The following is a 23,365-nucleotide window of genomic DNA, read 5'->3' on the forward strand; positions in this document are numbered from 1 at the left end:
ATGGGAGGTTTTTTTCTCTAATTCTTTGTGGGTCTGTGTAATCTGAGGGAAATATGTGTCTCTAATATGGTCATACATTTGGCAGGAGGTTAGGAAGTGCAGCTCAGTTTCCACCTCATTTTGTGGGCAGTGAGCACAAAGCCTGTCTTCTCTTGACAGCCAGATCTGCCTATGGCGGCCTTTCTCAATAGCAAGGCTATGCTCACTGAGTCTGTACATAGTCAAAGCTTTCCTTAATTTTGGGTCAGTCACTGTGGTCAGGTATTCTGCCTCTGTGTACTCTCTGCTTAGGGTCAGTCACAGTGGTCTGGTATTCTGCCTCTGTGTACTCTCTGTTTATGGAAAAATAGCATTCTAGTTTGCTCTGTTTTTTTGTTAATTCTTTCCAATGTGTCAAGTAATTGTCTTTTTGTTTTCTCATGATTTGGTTGGGTCTAATTCTGTTGCTGTCCTGGGGCTCGCTCTCTCTCTCTCTCTCTCTCCCTCCTACTCTCTCTCTCCTACTCTCTCACTCTCCTACTCTCTCTCTCTCTGGCTCATCATGGAGAATATAAGATCATCTTTAAGAATGCAGTTACTAATGATTTGTCCCTTAAGCTTGACACAGCTACTTTTGGTCTTGCATATCAAGGGGATTTTGGGATTTTGAGATTACACATTCCTCAATAGCTGGAGCCCTCTTCTCCTCTCTCTGACAGATAGTCCTGCCAGTCCATCCAACATATCTACTGTGGCATGCCAGGCAGTCGCCAGCATGTTAATTAAATTAGACCAAACTGACCAATGCAAATCTGGGATCATTTAGTGTTGGGGCAGCCGGCTGAGCACAGTTTGCGACCATCATTTACCCGTCTTGCATTATTAGCATTAATGCTAACCCACCTTCACTGATTACCACAGACAGACAGAAGAGACTCATAGAGGGAATCCTTTCCATCATGAACCACCTCTCTGTCTCCTACAGGACATCAATTGACTCTGGTATAAGGACAGGGATTTGCCCAGAACAGAGCATTCTGGAGACGAGTTGTCAAGGACCTATGCTCCCTAAAGAGTAGGTGTATTAAGAAAAGATAACAGTTTCAACATGCACGATTCCAAAAGAGCATAACTCCTTTTCAAAGAGCCAAGACCCAAACTGATATGTTTTATATCTAATTCCTGCCAAACTGTTTGAATTTAAATTGAATTCCTGTTTCTCAGTTAGTAGTAGACTGGACTAATCAATTCCACCTGGCCGACCAGCGAGTAGCAAAACGCTTGGCAGAGGAATCTTAGTGATGACTTCTTGGTAAAGTGAAAAGTCTGAAAGCCTGCTCCTTCCTCCAGGCCATAAACACCAGCACTCCACTACTCAACACACACTGTGTTTTGGGCTCTCTCTTTGTGTGTGTGTAATTGTGTTTGCATGTGTCTCTGGCTCTTATTTCTTGAGGATTTGAGGGCCACTGCAGAGCAAAGGAAGACGGATTTTCCACACACGGTTGTTTCCCAGCTGAAACAGTTTGGAACAGTTCGGACATGTTTTCCAGCTGAAACAGTTTGGAACAGTTCGGACATGTTTCCCAGCTGAAACAGTTTGGAACAGTTCGGACATGTTTCCCAGCTGAAACAGTTTGGAACAGTTCGGACATGTTTCCCAGCTGAAACAGTTTGGAACAGTTCGGACATGTTTCCCAGCTGAAACAGTTTGGAACAGTTCGGACATGTTTCCAGCTGAAACATTTTGGAACAGTTCGGACATGTTTCCAGCTGAAACATTTTGGAACAGTTCGGACATGTTTTCCAGCTGAAACAGTTTGGAACAGTTCGGACATGTTTTCCAGCTGAAACAGTTTGGAACAGTTCGGACATGTTTTCCAGCTGAAACAGTTTGGAACAGTTCGGACATGTTTTCCAGCTGAAACAGTTTGGAACAGTTCGGACATGTTTTCCAGCTGAAACAGTTTGGAACAGTTCGGACATGTTTCCAGCTGAAACAGTTTGGAACAGTTCGGACATGTTTCCAGCTGAAACAGTTTGGAACAGTTCGGACATGTTTCCCAGCTGAAACAGTTTGGAACAGTTCGGACATGTTTCCCAGCTGAAACAGTTTGGAACAGTTCGGACATGTTTCCCAGCTGAAACAGTTTGGAACAGTTCGGACATGTTTTCCAGCTGAAACAGTTTGGAACAGTTCGGACATGTTTCCCAGCTGAAACAGTTTGGAACAGTTCGGACATGTTTCCAGCTGAAACAGTTTGGAACAGTTCGGACATGTTTCCAGCTGAAACAGTTTGGAACAGTTCGGACATGTTTCCAGCTGAAACAGTTTGGAACAGTTCGGACATGTTTCCAGCTGAAACAGTTTGGAACAGTTCGGACATGTTTTCCAGCTGAAACAGTTTGGAACAGTTCGGACATGTTTCCAGCTGAAACAGTTTGGAACAGTTCGGACATGTTTCCCAGCTGAAACAGTTTGGAACAGTTCGGACATGTTTCCCAGCTGAAACAGTTTGGAACAGTTCGGACATATATTATCATGACATTTTTTTACATTTTTGTTTGTTGTCGGCTCTTCGGGGACACAAAAAAATTCTCGAGGCAAGCCGAAGTCTACGCCCTCTCATCTTCGATTGGTTAACAGTAGGGATTCTTCAGCGAAGTGCCTGTTGTCATTCAATGAGAGACGACTCGTCCTCATGCATATTTTTCACTGGAAAAATACTGCACCAAGATCTCCTCTGCAAAAACTTCAAAATTAATAACAGATTTCTTGAAGTTATCTTAGATTAATTCTGACTATTTTAAGGAAGCGTATAATGGACAAACAGTACTATTGCCATTTTTTTCTCATTTTTCAAGCAAAGTTATTTTAAGGGAGTATGTGAGCACACTTGTTCGGTTTGCCTAGCCGAGCTCGGCTAGGAGCCAGCTGAAATGACACATTAGCTTACGACGTTAGCTTACTGTATATGAGACAAGGTTCCAACAGCAGTTCCAACAGCTGGCAGTTTATGGGTAGCCAGATATCCCAGAGTTGTAAACAGGGCCAGGGAAATATACACTGTATCTGGGCTCTGGGTTTGAGAGCATAGCTTATCAGTGGAGGTTTAACACGGCCTGAGGATCACTGGAGCACTGGGGAGCAGCAATAGTCTGTGTACACGCCAATTTCTTTGTTCTTTTTTATCTTATCAAGTTTGGGATGTGCATAACATTTTGTTTTCTCTATTGACACGGGGTCTGACCCTAACTAGACCTCCTCCACTCTCTGCTCTTCTTCTGCCTGCCCAGCTCTGGATGACTATTAGGTCACTGGTTGCTCAGCTAGTACTGGCAGAAGGGGAGCGTGTTCATACTCATTCCAGCTAGCACCCAGAGAGAGCACAGGTGAGAAACACCGCCTCACAATTTGGAACATGGCAACGCAAAAAGGAAAACAATCCCTTTGGGAAAACGCTTTTTAACACATACAAGTTCATATTTCTCTCAAAACACAGTCACACTTACACAAAGAGACATGCAAACCACCCCTCCACACACAAATAAACACCCAAGCTAAAAACACACAAAACACATTTTGTTTAAACAAAAAGGTCAAGGCCTTGTGGAAATACAAATGGGGTCACCGAATCACAAAAAAAACCCACAGCGGACACATACTGTTAGTTTAACTGGAACGCAGCTTTAAAAATCAACATAAACTGGGAACAAACCAACACAAACCTATTATATTCTGATGTATTTCAAGACAACCTGCAGGTGGTGGTGGACTTTGGTATTTTTATGATGCACTATTTGTGCTCCAGCTAAATACTACATGGTAAAGTCTGTAAAAAAACAAAAACATACAACAAAAGGAAAACTGACAATGGGAATAGCCCCAGTCCACAGAGGAATGGTAGGCAGTGCAGAAATGCATAATTGTTGCTGCTTTTCACACTCATAAACTCCTGGAAGTTGGCATCTCACTTCACAGTATTTTTCACACACACACACACACACACACACACACACACACACACACACACACACACACACACACACACACACACACACACACACACACACACACACACACACACACACACACACACACACACACACACCAGAGGTCTTCAGGGATTAATGTCAGAATAATACATGACCTAAATACGTCTTGTTGGTTTCTCCTATTGAGAGTCAGCGTAGCCAGGGTATATATGCATCTTCTTATGAAAAATGACTGAACATCACCGTGTCAATCAGGCTCACTGTCACATGAACTGAAAAAAGCTATCTGTTCTTGTTAGAAAAAAACTAAAATGAACTGCTTGAGTTAGTTTACAAACAAACACTATGAAAAGGTATTTTGTCTTCCTATAAAAATCTAAATAAAACAGCCTATATGTGTTCTGAGAACTGTAAAAACAATATATTTATATATTTTTGACACAATCCCTAAACCATTGTCACGATCGTCGTATGGAGTAGACCAAAGCGCAGCGTGGTTAGAATATATTCTTCTTTATTAATGAAGAACACAAAGAACACTTCAACAAAACGACCATGACCGCTATATAAACAATGTTCTAACGTATAACATAGACAATAACCCACAAAAACCCAGAGAAGAAGGCTGCCTAAATATGGTTCCCAATCAGAGACAACGATAAACACCTGCCTCTAATTGAGAACCAATATAGGCAACCATAGACCTACATAAACACCTAGATGGTAACAACCCCATAAATCTACAAAACCCCTAGACAGTCCAAACATCCTAGATGAGACAAAAAACACACATATCACCCATGTCACACCCTGACCTAACCAAAATAATAAAGAAAACAAAGAATACTAAGGTCAGGGCGTGTCAACCATAAAGACTAAGTAATCTTGTCAGAGTTGACAGAGTCTAGTAGCTGGTGAAAGAGGGGGAGGTTTTTGACAATAAAATACAACATTCAATTTCAAGAAAAAATGCCTCAGACTCTCTCAGGTGTGAGCTTGCCCTGTCCTCATCCACCTCCTTCAAAGCCTCCTGTCCCAATATGAATGGTATCCTGGGGATTGACTACATAGATAGCCTTCCTCTCTGTTTGGTGATGCATTGTATGTGAGCGCGACAGGGTGATAAAAACCACACAAGCATGGGTGGGATGGGGATTGAAAGGTTAGCAGGTGAGGGGGTGTCTTTCTATTCTCTCCCCTCCATTACTTGAGTACACATTCAGACACAATCCCTTGGCTCCATTGTGTGGGGATTACTATAGCTGAATGGAATGGCTGGGGGTTTAGCCTCAGCTAAAGGCCAGAGTCAGAGCATATCTTGGCCCGGAATGACTTTAATTCCACTTTACATTTCATCAAGTCATCTTAACCAAGGTTCAGATGTATTCAAGATTCATCTAAACTTAACCCTGAAATATCAAATCTTTCAAAGGAGAGTTTGGTTAAAGGCTTGCTTTTGTCAATACATCATCGGTTCACAGTTGAAAGATCAAAGGTCTGGGTGCGAGCGGACACTTCTGTCATGTACAGTTGAAGTCGGAAGTTTACATACATTTAGGTTGGAGTCATTCAAACTTGTTTTTCAACCACTCCACACATTTCTTGTTAACAAACTACAGTTTTGGCAAGTAGGTTATGACATCTACTTTGTGCATGACACAATTCATTTTTCCAACAATTGTTTACAGACAGATTATTTCACGTATAATTCACTGTAATCATAATTCCAGTGGGTCAGAAGTTTACATACACTAAGTTGACTGTGCCTTTAAACAGCTTCGAAAATTACATAAAATGATGTCATGGCTTTAGAAGCTTCTGATAGGCTAATTGACATAATTTAAGTCAATTGGAGGTGTACCTGTGAATGTATTTCAAGGCTTACCTTCAAACTCAGTGCCTCTTTGCTTGACATCATGGGAAAATCAAAAGAAATCAGCCAAGACCTCAGAAATAAAATTGTAGACCTCCACAAGTTTGGTTCATCCTTGGTAGCAATTTCAAAACGCTTGAAGGTACCACGTCCATCTGTACAAACAATAGTACGAAAGTATAAACACCATGGGACCACGCAGCCATCATACCACTCAGGAAGGAGACGCGTTCTGTCTCCTAGAGATGAACGTAGTTTGGTGCGAAAAGTGCATATCAATCCCAGAACAACAGCAAAGGACCTTGTGAAGATGCAGGAGGAAACAGGTACAAAAGTATCTATATCCACAGTAAAACGAGTCCTATATCGACATAATCTGAAAGGCCGCTCAGCAAGGAAGAATCCACTGCTCCAAAACCACCATAAAAAAAGCCAACCTACGGTTTGCAACTTACTAATGGGGACAAAGATCATACTTTTTGGAGAAATGTCCTCTGGCCTGATGAAACAAAAACAGAACTGTTTGGCCATAATGACCATCGTTGTGTTTGGAGGAAAAGGGGGGTGGCTTGCAAGCCGAAGAACTCCATCCCAACCGTGAAGCACGGGGGTGGCAGCATCATGTTGTGGGGGTGCTTTGCTGCAGGGGGGACTGGTGCACTTCACAAAATAGATGGCATCATGAGGGAGGAAAATTACATGGATATATTGAAGCAACATCTCAAGACATCAGTCAGGAAGTTAAAGCTTGGCCGCAAATGGGTCTTCCAAATGGATAATGACCCCAAGCATACTTCCAAAGTTGTGGCAAAATGGCTTAAGTATAACAAAGTCAAGGTATTGGAGTGGCCATCACAAAGCACTGACCTCAATCCTATAGAAGATTTGTGGGCAGAACTGAAAAAACGTGTGCGAGCAAGGAGGCCTACAAACCAGTTACACCATCTCTGTCAGGAGGAATGGGCCAAAATTCACCCAACTTATTGTGGGAAGCTTGTGGAAGGCGACCTGAAACGTTTGAGCCAAGTTAAACCATTTTAAAGGCAACGCTACCAAATACTAATTGAGTGTATGTAAACTTCTGACCCACTGGGAATGTGATGAAAGAAATCAAATCTGAAATAAATCATCCTCTCTACTATTATTCTGACATTTCACATTCTTAAAATAATGTGGTGATCCTAACTGACCTAAAACAGGGAATTTTTACTTGGATTAAATGTCAGGAATTGTGAAAAACTGAGTTTAAATGTATTTGGCTGAGGTGTATGTAAACTTCCGACTTCAACTGTATCTGCTGCATGCGGCTAGGGAGGAACAACTATATGACATCTGTGACAGCAATGGAGATGTCCAGCAATCCATGCGTCCGTAGAGTCCATAGAAGTCTGGCTGAGGTTAATGATGTGGTGCTGGCCTGGGCTCCTGTGCCCACCAGGTGCACCGGCTGGCCTAGCAAACAAGATCGTTTACCTCTCAACTACTCCACCGACCTTGGTGATAAAAACCCTGGCCCTTCATGAAGCCAGTTCAGACTGCATGGGAGATAATGCTTTAAGGGAGAGTAAGGAAATGAGAGGGCATTGGGGGAGGGAGTAGGGGTCGAGGTGAGGGCACTGGTCAGGAGGGTGGCTTGTGGCCGGGGGGTAGGAGATTGAGTTTGGTCTCTCATGCAGAAATGGGGGCGTGGGTGATTGAAAGACAAGTGTGTCCACATAGCATAGCAGGTATTCCACCAGAAAGCAGGATATTAATGTGTGGAGGAGGAATTGTGAGTGACTGATTAGGAAGCAGTTCTGGGGCCTTGACTCATAGCTAAGCTCAACTGAACAAAGCTCCTCTGCTTCACATCTGACTCTAAACAAGCGTGGAGCCTTAGGGACAATAGGTAAATACATCATAAGTCATAAAGTAGGTGTTTTAAAAATCCCTGCTTAGATAGGTGGATGAAAAAAGGAAGACGTGATGTGAGGAGAATATATCTCATTTGTAGCGCTATGGCAGAAAGGTAAGTTGACATGCCGCACACAGCCTTGACGTGAAGAGGAGCGGTGTGCAGCAGGGATCGGTGTTAGGGCAATTCCAGTATGTGCTTTCCCTCTGGGAGAGAGACAGGTTGCAAGCGGAGGGAGACGTTTTGACAAGTTCCTGCTCTTTCTTTATCTGGGTTATGAAGATAAGGTGTTCACACAACACCAACGTCACAAACAGTCAAGCAGCACACACACACACTAAGCAATGTTGTTTTTTCCAAACAAGTCACAGGGAACAGAGGATGGAGACCCCTCGCTAATGATTAACATACTGCTAAAAACAAACAGACATTTACCACAGAAAACAGCCTGATTATTTCCAGGAAATACCTGCAGATGGTAACTGAGCAAGCACACCAGCCATGGAGAATTCCTTAAATAAACAGCTTCCTGAACATATCTATTTTCAACTATTTAGAATTAAAGTCCAGTTTGATAATGTCAGCATCGCTTGACCAAAAGGACAATCTTATGTAATCACTTATTTTCCTGAATATTGACCCACTGATCCTCTCTGTATATTGCGGAGTTAGTCAATACTAAGTCATAGGCTACTAAGTGAATATTATGTCTACAACATACAGGTACAGTCAGGTAAGCTTTCCAAATTAGCCTACTATGAATTTGAGACAATAGGTACGTATGAAACACAGTTAGTGAACTGTTCCACTTCATTATGGACTAGTTGACTAATTGTATGTCATACATACATATTGTCTCAATGACCTTGTCCCAAAGTGTTTCTACTGTGTTTCTATTCTATTCTCCTCCAGAGACAGATTTTGAAGACAGTCAATCAGTCAGCAGCGGGATGCCAGGTGGCTAGCGTGCCAGTCAGCAAGTCTCTGGTGGTATCTAGCTCCTGGGGCACAGCCTCTCCTCACACATGGAGCCTGTCTGGGCACGGCCAACCCATGACACACTGTACTGGGCTGGGCTCATACTGGGAACGACTCACTGAACTGAGAGGGTGGAGGGGCCTGAGAGAGCATGCAGCTGCAGCGGGTTGGTCTTTCACCCTGCTCTTACCACACAGCCATATGGGCTAGGCTAGTGTATGCCTAGGCTAGTGTATTTCTAGGCTAGTGTATGCCTAGGCTAGTGTATGGCTAGGCTAGTGTATTCCTAGGCTAGTGTATGCCTAGGCTAGTGTATGGCTAGGCTAGTGTATGGCTAGGCTAGTGTATGCCTGGGCTAGTGTATGGCTAGGCTAGTGTATTCCTAGGCTAGTGTATGGCTAGTGCTAGTGTATGCCTGGGCTAGTGTATGCCTGGGCTAGTGTATGCCTAGGCTAGTGTATGCCTAGGCTAGTGTATGCCTAGGCTAGTGTATTGCCTAGGCTAGTGTATGCCTAGGCTAGTGTATTCCTAGGCTAGTGTATGCCTAGGCTAGTGTATGCCTAGGCTAGTGTATGGCTAGGCTAGTGTATGGCTAGGCTAGTGTATGCCTGGGCTAGTGTATGGCTAGGCTAGTGTATGCCTAGGCTAGTGTATGGCTAGGCTAGTGTATGCCTGGGCTAGTGTATGCCTGGGCTAGTGTATGGTTAGGCTAGTGTATGCCTAGGCTAGTGTATGGCTAGGCTAATGTATGGCTAGGCTAGTGTATGCCTAGGCTAGTGTATGCCTAGGCTAGTGTATGGCTAGGCTAATGTATGGCTAGGCTAGTGTATGGCTAGGTTAGTGTATGCCTGGGCTAGTGTATGCCTGGGCTAGTGTATGGCTAGGCTAGTGTATGCCTAGGCTAGTGTATGGCTAGGCTAGTGTATGCCTGGGCTAGTGTAGTGCTAGGCTAGTGTTGTGCTAGGCTAGTGTATGTCTAGGCTAGTGTAGTGCTAGGCTACCGTATGTCTAGGCTAGTGTATGGCTAGGCTAGTGTATGCCTAGGCTAGTGTATGCCTGGGCTAGTGTAGTGCTAGGCTAATGTATGTCTAGGCTAGTGTAGTGCTAGGCTAGTGTATGTCTAGGCTAGTGTAGTGCTAGGCTAGTGTATGTCTAGGCTAGTGTATGGCTAGGCTAGTGTATGCCTAGGCTAGTGTATGCCTGGGCTAGTGTAGTGCTAGGCTAGTGTAGTACTAGGCTAGTGTATGTGCGTGTGTTTATTTTATTATTTGTCATTTTTTTAATTTAACCATTATTTAACTAGGCAAGTCAGTTAAGAACAAATTCATATTTACAATGACGGCCTACACCGACCAAACCCAGACGACTCTGGGCCAATTGTGTGCCGCCCAATAGGACTCCCAATCATGGCCGGTTGTGATACAGCCTGGATTCAAACCAGGGTGTCTGTAGTGATGCCTCAAGCACTGAGATGCAGCGCCTTAGAACACTGCACCACTCGGGAGTGGGGGTGGGTGGGGCTGGGGGGGTGAAACAGATGCAGCTTTGGGAAAACAACCACAAAATCTCAAGCTGAACCTCATACAGAGATTAGTATCGCTCATAGACGCAGAGCACACACAAGCACAAACTGTAAATCAGTGGTGCTAGGCTAGTGTAGTGCTAGGCTAGTGTATGCCTAGGCTAGTGTATGCCTAGGCTAGTGTATGCTTAGGCTAGTGTAGTGCTAGGCTAGTGTATGTGCGTGTGTTCCCAAGAAAGCTAAGGTAACTGAGCTAAACGACTACCGCCCCGTAGCACTCACTTCCGTCATCATGAAGTGCTTTGAGAGACTAGTCAAGGACCATATCACCTCCACCCTACCTGACACCCTAGACCCACTCCAATTTGCTTACCGCCCAAATAGGTCCACAGACGATGCAATCTCAACCACACTGCACACTGCCCTAACCCATCTGGACAAGAGGAATACCTATGTGAGAATGCTGTTCATCGACTACAGCTCGGCATTTAACACCATAGTGCCCTCCAAGCTCGTCATCAAGCTCGAGACCCTGAGTCTCGACCCCGCCCTGTGCAACTGGGTACTGGACTTCCTGATGGGCCGCCCCCAGGTGGTGAGGGTAGGCAACAACATTTCCACCCCGCTGATCCTCAACACTGGGGCCCCACAAGGGTGCGTTCTGAGCCCTCTCCTGTACTCCCTGTTCACCCACGACTGCGTGGCCACGCACTCCTCCAACTCAATCATCAAGTTTGCGGACGACACAACAGTGGTAGGCTTGATTACCAACAACGACGAGACGGCCTACAGGGAGGAGGTGAGGGCCCTCGGAGTGTGGTGTCAGGAAAATAACCTCACACTCAACGTCAACAAAACTAAGGAGATGATTGTGGACTTCAGGAAACAGCAGAGGGAACACCCCCCTATCCACATCGATGGAACAGTAGTGGAGAGGGTAGTAAGTTTTAAGTTCCTCGGTACACATCACAGACAAACTGAATTGGTCCACCCACACAGACAGCATCGTGAAGAAGGCGCAGCAGCGCCTCTTCAACCTCAGGAGGCTGAAGAAATTCGGCTTGTCCACCAAAAGCACTCACAAACTTCTACAGATGCACAATCGAGAGCATCCTGTCGGGCTGTATCACCACCTGGTACGGCAACTGCTCCGCCCACAACCGTAAGGCTCTCCAGAGGGTAGTGAGGTCTGCACAACGCATCACCGGGGGCAAACTACCTGCCCTCCAGGACACCTACACCACCCAATGTTACAGGAAGGCCATAAAGATCATCAAGGACAACAACCACCCGAGCCACTGCCTGTTCACCCCGCTATCATCCAGAAGGCGAGGTCAGTACAGGTGCATCAAAGCTGGGACCGAGAGGACTGAAAAACAGCTTCTATCTCAAGGCCATCAGACTGTTAAACAGCCACCACTAACATTGAGTGGCTGCTGCCAACACACTGACTCAACTCCAGCCACTTTAATAATGGGAATTGATGAGAAATTATGTAAAATATATCACTAGCCACTTTAAACAATGCTACCTAATATAATGTTTACATACCCTACATCATTCATCTCATATGTATACGTATATACTGTACTCTATATCATCTACTGCATCCTTATGTAATACATGTATCACTAGCCACTTTAACTATGCCACTTTGTTTACATACTCATCTCATATGTATATACTGCACTCAATACCATCTACTGTATCTTGCCTATGCCGCTCTGTACCATCACTCATTCATATATCCTTATGTACATATTATTTATCCCCTTACACTTGTGTCTATAAGGTAGTAGTTTTGGAATTGTTGGCTAGATTACTTGTTGGTTATTACTGCATTGTCGGAACTAGAAGCACAAGCATTTCGCTACACTCGCATTAACATCTGCTAACCATGTGTATGTGACAAATAAAATTTGATTTGATTTGATTTGATTTAAATATACACCTACCCTACCTTATCAAACCCCAGATACATACACATCTACCCTACCTTATCAAACCCCAGATACATACACATCTACCCTACCTTATCAAACCCCAGATCAATACACATCTTCCCTACTTTATCAAACCCCAGATCAATACACATCTTCCCTACTTTATCAAACCCCAGATACATACACATCTACCCTACCTTATCAAACCCCAGATACATACACATCTACCCTACCTTATCAAACCCCAGATCAATACACATCTGCCCTACCTTATCAAATCCCAGATACATACACATCTACCCTACCTTATCAAACCCCAGATCAATACACATCTTCCCTACTTTATCAAACCCCAGATACATACACATCTACCCTACCTTATCAAACCCCAGATCAATACACATCTTCCCTACTTTATCAAACCCCAGATACATACACATCTACCCTACCTTATCAAACCCCAGATACATACACATCTACCCTACCTTATCAAACCCCAGATTGTGAGATTATAAAGGGGATGGAAACAGGGCAGGGCAGGAACATTCCTGTATTTTTATGATTTTGTTAATTTCTCCAGTGAAGTGATGTTGATCCTCTCCCTCTCTCCCACCTGGCGAGATATGACCTGAACCACTCCATGATGGCACCTTGTTCCCTATTGTCCCTGTCCAAAGTAGTGCACTATATAGAGAAAAGGGTGCATCTTGGATGCAGTCCTGGGTTGGTTCTGCCACAGCAGCAGTTCAGGCAGTTCAGGCCAGGCATGAACAGGCTCAGGCATGTGGGAAGCAGTGGGTGGCATCTCAAAGGCAGCAGTAGCACTCACTCAACTGTTAAATGGATACTATTTATACTTATGTAATGCGTTGGATGTTGGGTATATACAGACATATATCCTTGTTAAATTTCATAATCAGAAATTATTACGCTTTCTTTTTTACAAAGTAACATAAAATCAATGCCTCTCTATGTCACTAGTTTTTGTTTACTTTCTTAAAGCCACAATTTAAAACATGTTCATTTAAACAGTACTGCTAATTAAAATGACTGTCGATCAAAACCCTCTTCCATGTGAATTATATTACACACATACTATCAATCAGGCTTCAGATTAAATTTAAAAGCAATCAGCGATGGGAGGGTTTTAAGAAATCAATGGTAATCTAATTAAGCAATAAGGCCCGAGAGGGTGTGGTATATGGCCAATATACCACGGCTATGGGCTGTTCTATAGATGCTATATAACTGTTCTTATGCACGGCGCAACGTCGTAGTTGCAATGTAACCTACATCCGTTATTAAACTTGAGTGATGATGCCTCCCTGTCTTTGTCTATTGGTGCCATTCCAAGTCCTTACCATCTCTCACTCGCTTCCATTACCATTACTTAGCAAAATGTCGAGTAAAAACTTACTTCCATTACCATTACTCAGCAAAATGTCTAGTAAAAACTTACTTCCATTACCATTACTCAGCAAAATGTCTAGTAAAAACTTACTTCCATTACCATTACTCAGCAAAATGTCTAGTAAAAACTTACTTCCATTACCATTACTCAGCAAAATGTCTAGTAAAAACTTACTTCCATTACCATTACTCAGCAAAATGTCTAGTAAAAAAAATCCCAAATAAACATTAGTGCGTTTATATGCACACTAATAATTCGATATTAAAATGATTATGGCAGTAGGCTGAGTATGGCATTAGTCATTTAAACGCCTTACTCTGCTGATCTTAAATCAGCGTAAGGTAAAAAATCAAAGTCAGCATACGCCGATTAAAACACCTGGATTTCTGAGCAATTTTTCAAATTGTTAAGACATGTAAACACCTTCATTGGCGTTCCAGCTGTGTATTTGATCTACATGTGCTAGCACCAGCCGAGCAAGCCTCCCTCTTTAGCACAAGTGAAGTGAGTTCGGAACAACTGTATGCATGTGTCATAGAAGTAGTTTTCACATACAAACTCTATATGTCCAAACACAGAATCAAATACCCTTCCCAAAAATAGCATGTTCGCTGTGGTACAACATTTATTGTGATTGCCGATTTTCTGCATTTATCAGACTGCCATCAGGTAGCCTGATTTCAGATGTGTCCATGTAAACAGGATTACTTGGGCAATTGTGTGTCTTGCAAAGCACGTAAACATTTTAATCAAACTATTATATTCATCTGACTATCCACAATAATCACATTATTGAGTGCATGTAACCGTACTCCTTGTCAAGCCGAAGTCTGATGTATAATCCCATCAGTAGTTTTAAGAAGCACTTTGAAACTCCTTGACGTTTGTGTGTATAAGTCTATTGAGAGGACAAGTTATTATTCTTTCATTAGCATTCTAGATGGTTTGTGTTTCTGGTAAGTAACAAACAGCCAGACCATAATAAGCCTGCAGCGAGAGAGGCAATGAGCAGCTACTGAAAACAGACTTACTCTAGCCTCTAACACATGGACAAGATGACAGAGCCACTTATCATTAGATCATTTATCATATCTGACCCCCTACACTAGGGTTGAGTCCCAAACGGCACTGTTTTCCCTTAATAGTGCACTACTTTTGACCAGAGCCCTATGGGTCCGTAGCTGGGAGTTAAGAGGCTCGGTGGAGTTAACAACCACCACTTAAATCATCAAACATACTCTTGCATCGGCTCGCTTCTCCAACCCTCCTTTCCATTCCTATTCCAGGTCTTCTTCAGAACTACAGCCGTTTAGTTAAACAGATGATAAAGCTTAAGCCTCTTTAGTGTGTTTCCTTTTTACTGTTTCATGGCCTGGCTTATCTGGTTCTCTTACAATGGAATAAAAGAGAGGATCTACTTGCCATATGCCACTGAGTATGACCCATAAATCCATTAGAAAACTACTAGGATAAGATCCTTCTTCTCCTTCAGGCTTTAAAGCAAAAACAGGGCAAGAGACCGTTGGTCAGTTATTGTACGTTCATACTCATTGCTGCCAAGTTAACCCCTCCTTAAGTCTAAAAAACACCTGTTGGTCTGGTGGTTAAACATTTAAATGACTTGTTGTTTTGACTTGAGAGCACAAAGGAATATGTTTTAATGGCTGTTAAAGTAATCAGCAAAAAGAGAAACCCTGATAGCATTTACCTGTTAAAAGCTCTTTTGGCTGCAGAAAATTCACACATTACATTTAAAATCGACTACATGAATAAGACTGCATGACGATATCTAAAACAGAAACCAAATATCTGAAAAAAATAATCTGAAAAACCTGCTTAATTCTGACTGTGGAATTATTAGAAGGTATGATTCAGTTATTACACCAGTATAACTAAGTGTAGAGGCTCTTGCACCTCAAGGCACCTGATTAGTCAGTGAAAAATAATGTCTGATAAAAATGTGCCTAGCTAGCATGCCATCATCTTTTTGTGTGTAAATACTATTTTGAGAGAGTGAGAGAGAGAGAGTGAGAGAGAGATGGAGAGTAAGGGGGAGAGAGAGAGTGGGAGACGGAGGGTAACAGAGAGAGAGAGAGAGAGAGAGAGTGGGAGAGAGAGATGGAGAGTAAGGGGGAGAGAGAGAGAGAGAGAGACGGAGAGTAACAGAGAGAGAGAGAAAGAGAGAGAGAGTGGGAGAGGAAGATGGAGAGTAAGGGGAGAGAGAGAGAGAGAGAGTGAGATACGGAGAGTAACAGAGAGAGAGAGAGAGAGAGAGAGAGAGAGAGAGAGAGATGAGAGAGAGATGAGAGAGAGATGGAGAGTAAGGGAGAGATGGAGAGTAGGGGGGAGAGAGAGAGAGAGAGAGAGAGAGAGAGGGAGAGATTGTTTTTCACTTTATATATTCACTTTATATATTATCTACCTCACTTGCTTTGGCAATGTTAACACATGTTTCCCATGCCAATAAAGCCCTTGAATTGAATTGAATTGAATTGAGAGAGAGAGAGAGAGAGAGAGAGAGAGAGAGAGAGAGAGAGCTTTCACTAGCATGGTATAGTATCATCTTCCTCCCAGCAGCTGCTGAGTTCCTGTTATTTTACCACAGATTCATCACGGATCGCTGAGAGTCAGAAATGCATTCCATGATTCAATTTCCCCCCTCTGCATTCTTAACTAAAGCCCCACTCCCCTCCCCTCCCATCTCTCTGTATCTCTACTTAGCTACATAATCATTAAAAACTATTAACATCCTCATTCTCAGGGAGTGAGTGGACCTGAGTTATGTATGTTGTCGTGACGTTTTTGGCTCTATTGTATGTCTATGTGGTAAAGTCAGATCTGGGTTCCAATACTATTTGAAATCTTTAAGATACATTAAGCGTTTGTCTTAACAATGAACCCAGGTCTTATAATAATGAAGTCAGGGCATGGGGGTGCTCTGCTCAGTGCTGCTACAGATATTGACAGGACTATTGACAGAACCTCTAGAAGGGCCGTCAGTGGTTCAATTCATGTCCCTATTGATCAGATTATTTAACCGATTGATCCCATCAATGCTGATGGATGGATAGAGAAGAGAAGACAAAGAAGAGGAGAAGAGAGGCATGAAGCCAAGTGAAGAGCTCCAGAGCAGAGATGGACATACAGCAACAGGAAGGGTCTGGTAGAAGGAGACAGTGGACTCCATCCCGTAATGATTCATCATCGATACAGTCTTGAATTTATTGAATTACCATGTCTCACTAACTCTCCTAAATCCATGCTTAATTCAAGTCAACTACATACAGTAGTTGCTGCAGGAGCAAATTCTCTAACTCTTAAATCCTGAAAATAACCTAATGACCATAATACCCTTGAACAGTACTCTAACTACAACTACATTACAGTGGAAAACATATTTACGAAATATGATGAAGCATATTTGTACTGATTCTATAACACATAACTTTCATAGTGCATTATTATTCAGTTCTTACCCCGTTGTAGCAGCGTTTCTCCTCGGAGCCGGTGAAGTGGTATGGCTGCTTGGTGTGGCACTTCTGGATGAAATCCTTGAAGAAGTTGTTGACGTCTGCCAGTGAGATGACGCAGACGGCCGAGCTGGCCGTGGGTTCCAGGGAGTCTGGCTTGGATCGGGCGAAGGCAGCAAACAGCACGTCCTCCCTTTCCTTCAGCCCCATCTCCTGCCTCAGCTCGCTGCCCGCCTCGGCCACATGGGCTGCCTGGAGGACATTAAACACCTCGACGCTAGCCAAGCGCCGCCGCCGCCGCCTCTCCGTCAGGATGCACTCAAAGGGCATCTCCACATAACGCCGCAGCTCCGGGTCGGTGCCGCACATGCGGACGATGCGGGTGTGGTAGACCTGCGAGCTGCGGCCCTCACGCTGCACGGTGAGGAAGTAGGCGTGGCTGCCGCTCTGGAAGGAGTAGACGTAACGCAGGTGGTGGTCGCCGCGGAGGCCCGGGGCCAGGTCCATGTAGGACTGGTCGGAGAAGAAACGGAAGCCATCTTGGGTTTCTTTCATCTGACGCACTGAGATGGTGTGGTGCTGTGGCTGCTGGGCATGGGGGTCGGAGGTCATGCGGGACGGACTTCCAGTTCCAGTGATCTCCGAGTTCCCTACGAAGAACCGTACCACGCCTCCGCTCACCATGTTGAGCACACGGGAACCCAGGGGGCTGGTAACACAGTCGGGACAGCCCTGCTGTCCTCCATCATCTGTCTTGGGTGAATACATACAGTTCACCTCCTTGTAAACATTCCCTCTCTCCACCAGCAGGTGGCGACGGCAGACACCGGCGTCCGCGGAGCTGCAGCTGAACAGCTCATCGTCATAGTAACGCTCCACCAGCAGGGCCATGTTATTGTTGTCCAACACAGCGTTGGGCTTGCCAGCAGCTACCTCCTGGCTACTTGGGCCACATTGCCTTTCGACACCAGCCTCTGACACTGGCCCGGTCCAGTACTCCGACAGCTTGGTCAGGTTCTCTGACAGCGCATAGATCCTGTTCACAGCACCAACGTAAACCGTCCCCTCGAAGGTGACCAGGTTCTGTATAGCGGAGTCGGCCTCGAAGCTGGGCAGGTTGTAGGTCACAGAGAGGTTGAGCTTGGAGTTCTCGGCCGGTTCATCACATTGACCTCTCACCTTCGAGGAGCACAGAGCCCAGAGGATGATCACGATGTCCAACAAGCAGATATTCTTCATCCTGTTCCAAAATAAGCCACAGAAAGAGAGAAGTTACATTACACTGTATGTTTTAGTCAATTAGCAGACAGGCTTATCCAGAGCCACTTATTATCTCATTCAACTAAGGTTAGGAAATGAGAAAAATGAGGGGTGACTTATTCAGGACATTCATAACAATAACACAAAGAAAACACCATCAAACATAATAATGTTGGCGTCTAGACTTCCCTCACGTGTTCAGACAGAGCGGTGTGGAGAAAAAGGAGCATTCTCTTGATAAAAATAGGGATTAGAAAAACAAGAGGGATCACTATTGCTTTGTCAGGCTCATAAATGGGACTGTGTGTCTGGGTCTAAAGCCGTGGTCTACTCACTCCACCACAGCACCACGTCAGTGAAATCGCTGTCACTAAATGCTGATATGACTTGGGAGCATTATGGAGCCCCACTTCAATATCAAACACATCAGCACTTCTACTATGACTCTCTATTATTGTGAACAAGCCAGTCAGTGAAACTCATGTTGACCGACGGACAATAACGTTTTATTGCAGTAGTGTTCTGCAGTGCTGACCGAGCAACACTCAGTACCACTTCGGTGGTTCCAAATTCCATATCTCTGGTTCCATTCCGGCCACAGTGCGACCCAATGGGGTGAATCACCGAGGATACAGCAACCCTCTCTGGTCTGTAGGGCGATGCAACCAACCAACCACACAGCTAAGTTTAGAAAACTTCCCCAAAGGAGTGGTAGCTAGAACCCCAATTAAAACAAGTCAGGTGGACTATGAGTGGGGCGCTGTACAAAATGATAAATAGTTGGAATGCAGGCCACTTAAATGGCAATCCACTGGGGAATGCTTTTAAGGTCTGTCAGAGAGAGAGAGAGAGAGAGAGAGAGAGAAGGAAGGAAGAAAGAGAGAGAGAGAGAGAGAGGAGAGAGACAGATTTCAGACCCTAGTTAATCAGAGACAAAGAGAGAGAGAGAGAGAGAGAGAGAGAGAGAGAGAGAGAGAGAGAGAGAGAGAGAGAGGGGTAGGTAGGTAGGTAGGTAGATAGATAGATAGATAGATAGATAGATAGATAGATAGATAGATAGATAGATAGATAGATAGATAGATAGATAGATAGATAGATAGATAGATAGATAGATAGATAGATAGATAGATAGATAGATAGATAGATAGATAGATAGATAGATAGATAGATAGATAGATAGATAGATAGATAGATAGATAGATAGATAGATAGATAGATAGATAGATAGATAGATAGATAGATAGATAGATAGATAGATAGATAGATAGATGTGGAGAAAGAGAGAGATTTCAGACCCTAGTTAATCAGAATATTTGCATGTAGGGATTCGCCTGCTTGGTCCATATCAGCACATGTTGTACAAGTGGTGGGAAGACAACAAAAACAGCAGGGGAGGTCAGCAAGGAGAGAACCCCCTTAGCATCATTTCCTAATATCCTGAGTGGAGTATATTTCTTGATTTAACAATACATTGTTGTTGATTCTCTATTATAGGCCAGTTTTGTACTTGATATTTCCAGACAATTCATAAATCTCACTATCATATTTAAATGGATGATTCCACAGCAGCCAATACATATGTAGCCACTATAGGCTATGAAAACTATGTTTATATCAATACAATGTTACATAGCCTTTCTTGATTACTGCAAACACGTGATTGATTAACCCCCTGGAACCTAAGGGTTTTCTCAATGAGTTGTACCTCCCTAAAACATTACATTGTTATAAGAATGTAATAACATTATTGACCATCAGTCCAGAGTTCTGATTCTCTATTTTAGGACACTTGGGGTCATCACAGACAAATATATACAATTCTAGTGATGGAGAGGAAATGGGGGCCCCTCATGCAAAACTATTTTCAACGATGGATGGGAGTCAAAGTGACATGTGCACATACTAGAGGAATGACTAGTTTGTTTTTTTACTAACAATTATGAGTAAGCGTGAAGAACGAAAACACATTTCATTGACTCCATATGATTGTACCAGTATTGGTCCCCGTGTGGCTCAGTTGGTAGAGAATGGCGATTCCCACGGGAGACCAGTACAAAAAATATGAAAATGTATGTCGCTCTAGATAAGATCCTTTTTTTTTGTATGTACCACGCACCTGCTCCCGTGTCCCGTCCCGATACAATTAATTTCTTATAGGTGTTATTGCAAGTAACAAGTAAATACAGATTTGATTAACATAATCTTAGAGGATATATCGTTATTTAAAGAGAGGGAAATGATTCATGAGAGAAACTGTTGAGAGAAATCCTCGGAACATTCTGTGAGGCTATTCTGGAGATGTTGGTTAGTGTAAGCTTATCATTGCAAAACGTAGGCTATTAGGACAATACTATCATTTAATCAATAAATTAAAGTATTCAGCATTGGCTAGCTTTCTGATACGCATCTGAGCAAAAGCGTATTGACGAGCGTTTCGTGGATGCCTAATTTTAATATGGCTAATTAAAAGTCAAGCAAACTTAAATAGCATAATTAAACCAAGTATACATTCAAAATTTGTCAAAAATAGAACGTACCTGTCAGTTAGGCAACTGTCTCAGTTATGTTTGGGTTTCTTCTTTCAAATCATAGTAGGCTACACAACTCAGGATTCCTCACAAGAGACTGTGCGCATTGACTTTTTGACGGCCGAATAACAAATTGATATGCAAAAGATGCGTTTGACTTTGAATACTCTGCCCTTTTCTCTTTATTTTCACAAAGAATACAAAAGTTTGTCCTTTACTCAGACACAAGAAGACCGTTTCTCAATCCGTTTTACAAGATTTGGACCTGTGTGACTCAGGAGTGTGAGGTGTAGATCACGCACACTGGCATTCAAACCCCCTCCGTTTTTTTGTCTGCTCTCGTAGCGCTCCTCCTCTATAAACGACTCTGCTGCGAGAGGTGGTGAGGCGCGGGAGTTCACACAGGTGAATTTCATAGGGTTTCATCGATGGTACCCGTACATTTGACTGTTTAGTCTTTAGCTTGGTCCCCACAGTGTATGTTAATAATTACGTTATGTCATAACAAGTCAATAAAATAGCCTATATACTGTGTGTACAAAAAAATGAATAACGCCTTCCTAATATTGAGTTGCACCCCACCCCCCCTACCCTCAGAACATCCTCAATTCGTCTGGGAATGGCCTCCACAAGGTGTAGAAAGCATTCCACAGGGATGCTGGCCCATGTTGACTCCAATGCTTCCCACAGTTGTGTCAAGTTGTCTGGATGTCATTTGGGTGGTGGACCATTCTTGATACACACAGGAAACTGTTGAGCTTGAAAAACCCAGCAGCGTTGCAGTTCTTGATACACTGGTGCGCCTGGCACCTACTACCATACCTTGTTCAAAGGCACTTAAATATCTTGACACAAACCGGGGTGCCTGCCAACTACTACCAGTCTATGTCATGGAAAGAGTAGGTGTCCTTAATGTTTTGTACACTCAGTATAAATCGCTGTTGAAGCAACTGTTGAAGACTAGAAAAACTATTTAACATTCCACCTGAATTTCCACTCCCTAAGAAAGACCACTGACTCAGTCTGCTTGTCAAGTTAAAATGGCTCGCTCAGCCGTAAATAAAGAGATACATTTTGAACACTAACCCAACTGAGTGTGTCACCTATGAATCACAGTGGGCAGCACAACAATCCCTTTGTCCTACTTCCTGAAACCAGGCAATTGGAATGAAAGGGAGTTGGAAATCAAGATAACAGTGTGTAGAGTTTAAAATTAAATGAAAAGGCATACTGGTGTTAGCTGTAATAAGTAGGTAGGATCCTATTCACTTTCCACAGTGACTGTGAGGTTATTTTGACTTCAAAAGGAGATGCTGAAGTGGAACAAGTGACAACAGAAATAGAGAATAACAGTAGTGCCCTTCAGATGACTTCATTCGAGTGACTGGTAAACTGGTGAATGTAACATGTGAATCAGGTGCCATGTGCTTGGGTGATGTGCACACTTACCACAGTTAACCTGCTATGGTCTTCAACCCACATGGCAGTAGTTGTAGTCTATTATTTTAGAGTGTTCTGTACCTACATCATCATGCTGATGTCTCTGGGAATCAAAGCTCTACTCTTCTTCCTTCAACAACAGTTACGTAGTGTAGTGTATCATACTACTCCTCTTCTGTTTGTTTTATAGTGCATTTCTCATGTCTGTTTGCTATGTGTTATAGTACCACAAGTTATGTACAGTATGTCTGATGCAGTAACCAATGGGTGTGTCTGCTCTGACAGAAGTGTGTGTGTGTGTGTGTGTGTGTGTGTGTGTGTGTGTGTGTGTGTGTGTGTGTGTGTGTGTGTGTGTGTGTGTGTGTGTGTGTGTGTGTGTGTGTGTGTGTGTGTGTGTGTGTGTGTGTGTGTGTGTGTGTGTGTGTGTGTGTGTGTGTGTGTCTGAAGGGTGGAGGTGAAGGCCCGTGGCTCCTGTGTTGACGGTGGATTCCATTCAACCTGGAGCACTTCCCCCGAACAGCAGTTGAGGAGGAAAAGGTCAGTTCGGTGGTAGTTGGGGTGGTCAACCTCATATCTTCACACTGCAATTACTGTGTGGTTGGTATGTGGAACCTGTATGACACACGGTACAAGAATGACACACACTACCACTACTACACTGTAAAAAAAAGTTTACAAATATGTTGATTCAAAACACATTTGTAAGGCAACCAGCTGCAATGGGATTGTGAGTTTTCTCAACAACATTGTCACACACATTTTTTGTTGTGTGTCTCCTCATCAAATTTTTAGTTGAGAAAATCAATCCTATTGCAGCAAGTTGCCTAACAAGTGTGCTTTGAATCAACATCTGTAAAATATTTTTTTACTGTGTATACCACAGGTCTGATTAACAAAGATATTTGTGACACCATGTTGTTTCGGTGTGCAAGAACTCATAGGCCAGTATGTGTAGCCAGGAGCACATTTCCACAGATTTTATGGGTAGCCTATGGCATGAACATTCTATGGTCAATTAATATAATCTTTCCCTAATGTAGCCCTGACTAATGTAGCAATGGCTGTTCCATT

The 23,365-nt window shown here is 43.3% G+C and overlaps 1 protein-coding gene across 2 annotated transcripts in view; it reads right to left on the bottom strand.

Annotated features, from left to right (window-relative positions):
* Window positions 1-21,198, bottom strand: part of met (MET proto-oncogene, receptor tyrosine kinase) — a 90,564-nt gene extending 69,366 nt beyond the window's left edge. For both annotated transcript variants that reach the window (XM_042301757.1, XM_042301756.1), the window contains exons 1-2: window positions 20,864-21,198; window positions 17,073-18,306 (exon numbers count right to left, since the gene is read on the bottom strand). In XM_042301757.1, the coding sequence (XP_042157691.1) occupies window positions 17,073-18,305 (1,233 nt within the window). In that variant the 5' untranslated portion in view covers window position 18,306; window positions 20,864-21,198. The remainder of the gene's footprint in view (window positions 1-17,072; window positions 18,307-20,863) is intronic.
* Window positions 21,199-23,365: the final 2,167 nt, after the last annotated feature.

Source organism: Oncorhynchus tshawytscha, linkage group LG19 (assembly GCF_018296145.1).
Source record: "Oncorhynchus tshawytscha isolate Ot180627B linkage group LG19, Otsh_v2.0, whole genome shotgun sequence".
Classification (NCBI taxonomy): Eukaryota; Metazoa; Chordata; class Actinopteri; order Salmoniformes; family Salmonidae; genus Oncorhynchus; species Oncorhynchus tshawytscha.